Source organism: Microtus ochrogaster, chromosome 18 (assembly GCF_000317375.1).
Source record: "Microtus ochrogaster isolate Prairie Vole_2 chromosome 18, MicOch1.0, whole genome shotgun sequence".
Taxonomy (NCBI): Eukaryota; Metazoa; Chordata; class Mammalia; order Rodentia; family Cricetidae; genus Microtus; species Microtus ochrogaster.
Window position 1 is genome coordinate 46,628,324 of NC_022020.1, and position 10,599 is coordinate 46,638,922.

A 10,599-nucleotide genomic window follows, 5' to 3' on the forward strand; every position below is an offset into this window, starting at 1 on the left:
TCAGCTGAGAGCCTTCACACCATGGCCCGGGGTAGTTAGAAGCAGAGGGGACACCAGTCCAACCTTCATCTCCACTTTGGAGAGGACATGCACATCAGAGAGAAGGGGACTTGCCTGAGCCCCTTTCTTCCCTCACTTATCATGGATACGGTGGGTAAACAAAGGCACTTTCTGCTTCAAAACGATTTCTTGTTTAGGGAGACTGCCTGTTTCTAGAAGCATCCAAGGATGCCTAATGAATCCAGAGGTCTGCCTAGAAACAAGTGACAAGAGCCCTGGCCAGCCAATAAGATCGTGCCGGACTTCTACCTGGTTAGGGAACTCCCCCTCATCCTGCCCAGGGAGGGCAGCTTTGAGTGAGTGGGGTATTTCCAGATTTGTGGCTTTCACTTCCACATCTACCACATGGGCGGAGTGACCTGCTGTGGACGAATCAGGTTCCTCCCAGCACCAGCTTCAAGAGGTGATCCTGGGGCTCAAGGGTCCCAGACGAAGAGGAGGAGCGGCGGTGGCGGCAGCAGCAGCAGCAGCAGCAGCGCCTGTCGAGAAGACTAGAGGCCAGAGCCATGGATGACCAGCGCGATCTCATCTCCAACCATGAGCAGCTGCCCATGCTGGGCCAGCGCCCTAGAGCCCCAGAAAGGTATGTGTGAGTACCAGCAGGGAGCCCTCAGTTCTGGAGGGCACAGAGTGTGGGTCTGGGAAGGGGCATGGCATTGAGTTGCGGGAAGGCTGCCTTTTAAGCACTGACTTTTTGACATATAAACATATATGTAAGGCAGGGTCTCTCTCTCTATAGCCCTGCCTTTCTACATAATGAAACTCACTCTAGACCAGGCTGGCCTCGAACTCACAGAGATCCACTTGCCTCTGCCTCCCAAGTTCTGGGATTAAAGGAGTGCACCATCACACCTGGCTCTGAGTATTCTCGACCCCCTCCCCCCAGCTCCCACCTGCTAAGAGTATTGACTTCCCTATCTGTAAACCGAGGGGCTCCTTGAGGCTGTGTAAGTGTTAAGAGAGCCCTGGGTTCACGCCTCAGAGTTTCACAGACCCTCTGCAGCTGGGCCATGACTCTAGGCTGAGACGAAAGACCATAGTGTTCCTCCCTCGGATGAGTTCTCACTTTTCCTCAATAGATCTGTCTGCTCAGATCTGTAGCCTCAGATTTTGGAAAAGTTCCGATGCCAGTGGAGATACCATTTCTGAGGGTAACAGAAGCAACTTAGTCTTTCCTTAATGGCCAGAAGGCTTGTAGGAGCCTAGATAATCAGTCTGGCTATATCCGCATCCATACCTGAAACAGGATTAGCCTTTCTTCGTGTGTGGACGCTGGCTGCCATCTGAGTGGCTGCCAAAGAGAAGGAACGCTTGTTACATGAGTGGCAGGGGCTCAGCGCTGTAGCGGGGTCAGACCCTTCTGCGAATCTCTTTCCGGCTCTGCATCAAGAGGCTGCCCCAGGCATCCAAGTAGCCCAGGGTTCCTCTCCCAGACCCCAGATGACCTCAGCCTTATGCCCTCCACCCTCCAAAAACCCAAACAGGATTAGAATTCACCCGCCCTCTTGTGCTCCTTCCCCCACCCCAAGCTCTCAAACCTGATTTGCTTGCTGTCTATGGGAGAATCAAAAGCAGAAGTGACATCAGCTGTTTCCAGGGCAGAAGGGGATTTGAGAGAGCCTCTGAGAGTCTGTAGGGGAATCGCGTTCTGGAAAGAAGGTAACCAGATATAGAGCAGGAGAGCAGTGGGGACTTCCAAGGCAACTTTCACTGCTGTCGTCGATGACCACAGAAAGGTCACAGCCTCTTTCTGGGTCTCAGCTTAAAGGTAACAGGTACAGTCCACCTACTGTACGCTCTTCAGCAGTCTCGGGTGCCTTTGACCGCCATCAGAGTCATAACCAAGCTACAGGCACTATCTTCATTCTTACAGATGCTGTAGCTAGGAGTTGGCCTTTTCTATTATTTCCCCCCCGCCCTTGTCTTTTTCTTTTTTCTTTGAGACAGGGTTTCTCTGTAGCTTTGGAGCCTGTCCTGAAACTCACTCTGTAGACCAGGCTAGCCTTGAATTCATAACGATCCACCTGCCTCTGCCTCCTGAGTGCTGGGATTAATGGTGTGTGCTACCACCGCCCTGCTCTTTTTTCTTTTTCTTATGTAGCTTTGGCTGAAACTCACAGTGTAGCCCAGGCTGGCCTTAAACTAATAGATATTTGCTTACCTCCCAAGTGTTAGGATTAAAGATGTGTGCCACCATGGCCAGCATTTCCCCCATTTTTACACAAAAGGAATCTGAATCCATCCTGGTAAGTAACTTACAGGTTGTCTCAGCTAGTGAGTGTTGGATAGAGCATTTGAACCATGAACCATGAACCATGAACAAGCATCTGAGCTTGTTCTCCTATGTGGGTCTTCTAGAGGCCTCATTTGTGGAGAGGGGAGGTGGGAGCCCCCTGACCTCAGGCCACTCAGGGAGGGCTGTGTTCAGAGATGGTGGCTTAAGCTCTCAGGCCATTCCAGGCAGGGTTTGACTTGGGGCATTTTCCGAGAACACTTCTGCCTGGTAACATCTGTGTCATGATTCCTGATAATTCTGATTGGCTTCTGACTTTAGTCAGTTACTTTTTTTTTCTTAATTACATAAGAAGGAAGTACAAAGGAGGAAGTAAAACCAGAAGGTGACAGAGTTGGCACTCAATCAAAACCAAGGGCCAGACGATCTAGAGACAAAGAGGCTGGGTGTGATTGTGCAAGCCTATAATCTCAGCATTTGAGAAGTGGAGGGAGGAGGATCAGGAGTATAAGGCCAGCCTCATCTACATGAGTCCATCTCATAAAAACAAAATAACAGTAAATTTAATAAAAGAGGAAGGAGGGCAGATGCTAGATTTGAAGTATTATTGATAGAGTAAATGTGTTGGATGTTGGAGCCAAGTGTTTCATCTCTACATTATTTTTATTTATTTAGGTTTTGTTTTGTTTTGTTTTTTTGAGACAGGGTTTCTCTTTGTAGCCCTGACTGCCCTGGAAGTCAGTCTGTAGACCAAGCTGGCCTCGAACTCTGGGATCCTACTTCCTCTACCTCCCAAGTGCTAGGAATAAAGGCGTGCATCACTACTGCCCCCTCCATCTCTGTGTTATTTAACAACCTCTCATCCCAAGCTTTTACCCATTTCACATATAGAAGGGTCAGCTTGCTCACTCACACCCCCCAGAGCTAGGCCAGTGGAAGAGCTGGGATGCCAGTTACGGCTACCTGCTCTTGTCTACTAGATCAGAGTACAGGGCTGAAGAGCGGCCCAGGGGTTCCGCGAGTCACCCAAGTCGATAATAAAGCAGAGGACCTTGAGCCCAGGCTGCATCTTCCTTCAGAAGGCCAGGAAGGAGAACGTACTCCCCTTCCTAGTCTGACCTCCCTTCCCCAGCAAAGAGGTTTTGCCTTCTCCTTCCAAAACAAAACACAGAGAGTCAGCCAAGCAGAGAGCTAATGAGAATTAGCTGTGTCTGTGACATCATAAGTTACTAGGCAGACAGGTCTTCTGGCGTTTCCTAAATCTCCCTTCCTGGTTGCTGGAGTAGGCAAGACTAAGACTGATTATGACAATTTCAAATGGAGTCTGTCTTAGTCTGAGTTACTATGATACATTATAATACATGTTTAATATATAAGATATATATACTGTGTGTGTGTATATATATATATATATATATATATATATATATATATTACTATAAATACTATATACAAATTGGGAGATATGTGTCCAGAGATTTATTTCCCACAGGTTAGGAGGCTGAGAAGTCCAAGATCAAGGTGCTGACACCTGATGATGACTTTCTTGCCATGGTGTAAATGTTGGAGCCCAACTTCTTTTGTTAAGCCTCTTTTTTTTTTTTTTTTGAGACAGGGTTTCTCTGTAGTTTTGGAGCCTGATCTGGAACTCACTCTGTAGACCAGGTTGGCCTCAAACTCAGAGACAACCACCTGCCTCTGCCTCCCAAGTGCTGCGATTAAAGGCATGTGCCACTACTGCCTGGCAAAACCCTGTCATTTTAAAGGGGACAAGTTCAAACATCAGCAGAGTACTGATAGTTCCTTCCATCTAAGGGCTAAGTGGAGGAAGAATGGATGGGAACTTTCCAGGTCTGGAGTTATGATCCTTATGTTCCATACTGTAATACGGGCATGCACCCTCTCCACCCCCCACTTCCTCTCCAACCCCTCCCCAGACAGTAATCAAAGCATCAAACTGTAGGCAATCACTGAGGTCTGAGGGTCTGGCCACCCGAGAGCATGACACATTCATCCAGGCCTAGCCATCTATGTTGCTGTTGAATTCCCCCCAATTGGGTATCACTACAAGGTGCTTCTATGGCCATAGGAAGATCTGTCTCAAAGAGAACTGTGCTGGGGAGACAGCTCGGCTGAGGAAGTTCTTGCAACACAGGCACAAGGACCCGAGTTTGAATCTCGAACACTCGTTTGAAGAACAAGCGCTAGTCCTAGTGTTGGGGAGGCAGAGACAAGAGGGTCCCTGGGTTTGTTGATGAGGCAGTCTAGTGGAATCTTTGCGCTCCAGGTTCAGTGAGAGACCCTGCCTCAAAACATAAGGTGGAGCGCAATTGAGGAAAACATCCGAAGTGAACCTCTGGTCTCTACATATATGTACACATGAGCACCCATATGAATACGGATATGCAACACATTACCCCCCACCACACTGACACACATCCTCCCCCACATACTTCCCCCCACATATAACATACACACACCCCATATACTATATACACACACCACACACACCACAACACACATACCCCCACCACATATAACACACACACCCCCCGTACACTATACACACACACCACAAACACACATCACACACACCACACACACACACATACCCTCCACCATATATAACACACCCACACACTCCACACACGACACATACACACCACATACACCCACCACACACACATACCCCTCACCACAAACACCACACACACATACTACACATACCACACCCACACCCACGGGTTGGGGAAGAACCACATTTTAGAATTGCTGGGGTGAGAACAACTCGTGTGACAGTTGACAAAAGCTAGGAGACTGGTGGAGATTTGTCCAGAGATTCCTGGAGACTGGCACATAGGCTGCGTCCCTGGAGCAGTGGCACCTGGCCCTGTTCCAGCCGGATAATCTCCTCCTCCCTTGTAGTCTAGGTTCTACTTCTCTTTGCGGTCCACGCCACCTTGCCTTCCCCTTTCTCTTTAAGTCTGACGTCACTGCAGGGACTGGGAATAACACGAGGGGGGGGGATGGAAACTCTTCTTCCTCTTACACAGTAAAAGCACCTATCTTTTTCTGCTAACTAAAATACATAAACAAACAAACAAAACCAAAGTGTTTTCCCCTGAGGGTAGCTCTGCTCCTCGGATATACTGGGCAGAGGGAACCTGGGTAAAGAGGGAGGACAGGCCATTTTACCCTGTCACTGTACAAAGGGGACACAAAACCCAGAGTAGGCAAGGAACTTGGCTCATTTTTTTTTCCCATAGAAGTTGGGCCCCAGGTGGATCTAATTTCTTCCCAGGAAGCACGCTGGTGATCAGCTGGGGTGGGGGGCAGGGGATGTCCTCACACACACCTCTCTGGCCAGGGGAGTGGGGAAGGCTTGACAGAAGTCCGAAAGGGCATGAGTGGGGCCATACGTCCCCACTCCCAGCCAGCCTCCAACTCTGGCTCCTACCTTTACTCCCTCTTCACAACAGGTGCAGCCGCGGGGCCCTGTACACCGGCTTTTCTGTCCTGGTGGCTCTGCTCTTGGCTGGGCAGGCCACCACGGCTTACTTCCTGTACCAGCAGCAGGGCCGTCTAGACAAGCTGACCGTGACCTCCCAGAACCTGCAACTGGAGAGCCTTCGCATGAAGCTTCCTAAATGTGCGTGTCCCTCGCCTCACAAGCCCCACCATTTCTCCATCTAGCCCCTCCCCCGCCATTCCCCATTCCCGGGTTCCAGATCTCAACCCCTGGCCCCCTACTCCCTTGGACCTGGACTCATGCTGTCTGTCCTCCCTGCCTCCTCACAGCTGCCAAACCTGTCAGCCAGATGCGGATGGCTACCCCCTTGCTGATGCGGCCACTGCCCATGGAAAACATGCTCCACGGGGTAAGGAAGGTGGCAGGAAGGAAATGGTAGCTGGTCTAGGCAGAGAGCAGGTGCCAAAGTGGAGGGGCAAAGAATAACGGCTGGCCAGGAAGCAAGGTCCTAACTGCTGGAAAGGAGCAGGGGCCACCTCAGAGGGGCTTGCCAGGGTGATGGAGGTTACCCTGATGGGGAGAGGACAGGCCCACAACTCTTACCCGCCACAGCATTGTACAGTCCCTCACCTCCTCCAAGCCTCTGATAGCAGCGTTACTCATAAAACTATTGGTACCTTCCCCAGGGAAGAGCATGCCGATTGGTAGAATTATATGAACTAGACTATAATTAGGAAATATAGTATATACATAAATATATACTCAAGCAATAACAGTAAATAAAAAAGAGGCCATGAATTTGAAGGAGAGCAGGGAGGGGCATATGGAGAGATTGGAGGGAGAAAAGGAAAGGGAGAAACGTGGTAAATTATAATCTTAAAGCTTATGCCAGCCTGACCAGTGGGGACATGGAGGCAGAAAGGGGGTGAATAGCTGGAGCTCCCATGTTAGGAGGTGACAGAGCTGAGCTGGTGAGCCCATGGACTTGATTCTTTCTAGACTCCAGCTGCTGTGTTCTCCCCTCGCTGCCCTTCCCACTTCTCAGCTAACAGTGCTGCTAACCCTGTTCCTTTTCCTACAGCCTGTGCAGAATGTTACTAAGTACGGCAACATGACCCAGGACCACGTGATGCACCTGCTCCTGGTGAGTGTCAGAGCCGGTGGACGGTCCCGTTCCACGTGGGACCCCAACCCCCGCTCACATGCTAGGCTCACTATAAACTCAGCGCTGCTCACCCCAAGGAATAGAAGGTGGTCATTAAATATTTCATCCAGTCCAACCCAATTCCCATCTTCAGATAAGTGTCTGTGTAGCCCTGGAACTGGCTGTGCTATGTAGACCATGTTGGCCTTGCACTCGAAGAGACGTGCCTGCTTCTGCCAGCTGAGTTTTGGGTTTAAAGGCGTGTGTCATTACACCAGGCTCTAGCTTTGTCACTTTTGGGGTGGAAAAATTAAGGCCCAAATCTTGCATGTGACTTGTCAATGATATTCCGTTCTCCTTCCGAAATTAATATCTCACATGCCTGCTCTGGTCCGGGTACTACACAGTTCTGCAGTCTGCAGCAGGGGAGCGACTTTAACAGACCAGTGATCAGGTGATGAGGGACAAGCGCTGGCTATGAGGACAGTCAGAGGACCCAGTCTAGCTAGGGGTGGTCAGGTCTTCCGGAGATGAGACCTTCAAAACAGGCAGGCATCTGTAGGGAGAAAATCAGTGGTGCTGGTAAGGTTGGTCTGGACCCTGACAGGAGCTACACAGCTGGGTGGCCCGTACCCCTGCTCTCCGTCACCAAAGCCAAGGTCCAGGCTTGCTGCAGCGAACATCCTTCCTCAGCACAAAGTGTGCCCATTTCCCCTTGCCGATCATGGAGTTCTTTGTAACGTTCCTCTTGCTCTGCCAATCTGCAGAGGTCTGGACCCCTGATGTACCCACAGCTGAAGGGGACCTTTCCGGAAAACCTGAAGCATCTTAAGAACTCCATGGATGGTCTGGACTGGAAGGTGAGCGGCTTCTGTCCACCTCTTTCCATGGCAGCCTCAGGACTAGAGTGGCAAGGGGTGGGCAGGCTAGGGGAGCTGTTCTCTGGGCTATGGGGGGGCCTTCGAAATCCACAAAACCCCTGTGGGTCTTCAAGAGGCACCCAGGCTGCAGCAGGACTCCAGATGTTGGGCCTGTCTGATCCTCCAAGTTTGTTACCAGGGTAAAGTCCGGTAGGGGGCGGTGTTGACTCCTGACCCTGATGGCCTGCCTCTGTTCCCATTAGGTCTTTGAGAGCTGGATGAAACAGTGGCTCTTGTTTGAAATGAGCAAGAACTCCCTGGAGGAGAAGCCCACCGAGGCTCCGCCTAAAGGTACCAGATGGGAGCCTCAGGGTGCCGGGGCCCCTGGAGCTGCTGAAGTTAGGGTCTCCAGCACTCTTAAAGGAAACTTGCTGCAGCATCCCATCCTCTCAACTCTGTGTCTTGTTCGTTCCTGACATGTCCGTTGGCCTGTTCTATCACACACACATGCCGAGTATAGAGGCCTCTTGTCTCTCCTCTTGTCTTAGATCAAAACCAACTCGAAACATACCAGGCATGGGTCCTCGGAAGGACACCTCCCCAGCAGCACACCTCAGCACTTGAGGAGCAGAGGGTCATAGAGTCAGCGAATGCCCAGCACCCTAGGCACAGCTCACCTCACCAGCCATGCTGGCACACAGGAGGCTGGAGACCTAAAACATGGGGAATGATTTTTTTTTTACCCTGGCGCTGTCTCTTAACTTGCTGTGCAGAGCCGGAGAGCCAGACAAGCCTGTCCTGCTGGGCTTCTCTGGACCACAGATGGAAGGCCAATGGCCCATTCTTCTCTAGACCTGCTTCTCTGATACAGAAGAGAGCTCGCCTGTGATCTCAACCAACTTCTAGCTAATTTTTTAAATCCTCTCTCCAGCATCCCCAATAAATGACAACCTCCATTTCTACTTGGGTCATCCAGGTAACAGGAAGGTCAGGTTCCCAAAGGTGCCCATTACTGTCCTGCAGAAACCAGAATCGCAGGAATAATCACCAACTGTAATAAAGTCTGAGCGCTGGAAGTAATCATTTTGAGGCAAATGATCCAGCCTTGCTTTTCCTTTTTGGAAACCTTCCTGGTTTCAGCCTCCAGCCTCAGTTTCCCCATCTGTGCCATGGGAGGAATGAGAAAGCAACTTGGACAGGCATTAAGCCCATGGCAGTGGTGTGTGGGCCTCTGCTCTGCTGAGATCCTGGCCCAGAGCCCACTCACTCACTGTCTTCATCATGCCTGTAGCTTCAGGGCTGACCAAGTGCCAGGAAGAGGTCAGCCACATCCCTGATGTCCATCCGGGTGCGTTCCGTCCCAAGTGCGATGAGAACGGCAACTATATGCCGCTCCAGTGCTACGGGAGCACTGGCTACTGCTGGTGTGTGTTCCCCAACGGCACTGAGGTCCCTCACACCAAGAGCCGCGGGCGCCATAACTGCAGTGGTAAGCAGGGGCCGCTATGTCAGTAATCTAAAGCACTAGGAAGCATTAGGAAGGCTGAGGGTCCCGAGGTCCCTCTTAGTAAACATGGGGTCAGGACATGGGTTGGCTGTGCCCTGAGGACAGCCACTGTTAATTATGCATCTGGCCCTTCATCCACTTGGGCACTCCTGTGTGTCCCTTGCTCTCTCTCACGTTCTCCACACACACGCTGTCCTACAACCCCCCCAACCCCCAATCTCAGCGTACCCCCTAACTACACTACATTCTGTGGTGCCTCCTTTCCCGGGCTCAGGGCCATACCTGATTGGGAGATATGCCTTTGGGCACAATGGCAACCAAGTGTGTGGTGGGGTAAGGATAGCATGATGATTCTTTTGTAGAGCCACTGGACCTGGAAGACCCATCTTCTGGCCTGGGTGTGACCAAGCAGGATGTGGGCCTAGGTAAGGGGACCCCTGGAGGGTATAATACTGGGCTGGCTTTTACAGAATGGGCTGGTGGTTGGAAACAGAGTATCAGACCAGCAAGGGGGGAATGGGGTCCCTTGACTGCTCTGCAGGTCCAGCAGGAGAGCCAACCATACTAACATCTGCTTCCCTTCCCAGCCATGTGAAGACAGAGGCTGGCTCTGCACAGCGGCAGCTTTCCAGCTCTCCTGTGGTGCCCCAGCCTTCCTGCCTTCCCTGCCGGTCACATGCCACTTCTTGTCTCCCTGCACCTTGGGGCTTAAGGCTGGTTCTGCGTCATCATCCCTGGACACGATAAATAAAATCAGAACAGAATGAGGATGCTGGAGGGAGGGCCCTGCTGCCCAGCCCTATCTAAAGGGACACAAAGCTCAGAGTGGGCAATGCTAGGTGGACCCCATTTCTGACCCATTAGCAGTCTCCAGTGTGGGGCTTTGAGATGTAGGCCCACAGACAGGGATAAGGGGTACTCAACCCTTAACCCACACTGAACACCTCTGCTGTCTTCTCAAGGAAGAACCCAGGCCCTCCTCCCAGCAACCCTTCCTCACTTCCTGCCAAACCCCCCGGGTCCCTTGCTCAGCCAAGCTTATCAGCAGCCTGTAGGATCATGGCTCATGTGACAATAAAAGGTAGTAAGTAGAACATTCTTGCTCCTGGTTCTTCTGTTGGGATCCAATTAGTTTACCCTAAGAAAGTCAATGACAACCTTAACCCTAATCACCTAGGTCCCCAGGGCCTGAGGAGTCCAGGGTGTTGGGCCACAGACACTCAGTACCTGTTTAACATTCAAAACAGATTCTTGCCCAGTTTAAAAAGCACAGCTCATCGTGTCCCAGCTTCCATTCCTCATGTCCCCAATTCCATTTCTGTACTA

At 51.1% G+C, this 10,599-nt stretch overlaps 1 protein-coding gene across 2 annotated transcripts; it reads left to right on the top strand.

Annotated features, from left to right (window-relative positions):
• The first annotated feature begins 450 nt into the window (after window positions 1–450).
• Cd74 (CD74 molecule) lies at window positions 451–10,361 on the top strand. Of its 2 annotated transcripts, XM_013349458.2 has the most exons (9): window positions 451–643; window positions 5,773–5,942; window positions 6,092–6,171; window positions 6,844–6,906; window positions 7,674–7,766; window positions 8,030–8,117; window positions 9,058–9,255; window positions 9,636–9,698; window positions 9,861–10,361. In XM_013349458.2, the coding sequence occupies exons 1-9, from the start codon at window positions 567–569 to the stop codon at window positions 9,866–9,868; spliced, it is 840 nt and encodes a 279-aa protein (XP_013204912.1). In that variant the 5' UTR covers window positions 451–566; the 3' UTR covers window positions 9,869–10,361. The 2 variants fall into 2 exon arrangements, with proteins under 2 accessions (XP_013204912.1, XP_005356213.1); XM_005356156.3 differs by lacking the exon at window positions 9,058–9,255 and having other exon boundaries at window positions 458–643.
• Window positions 10,362–10,599: the final 238 nt, after the last annotated feature.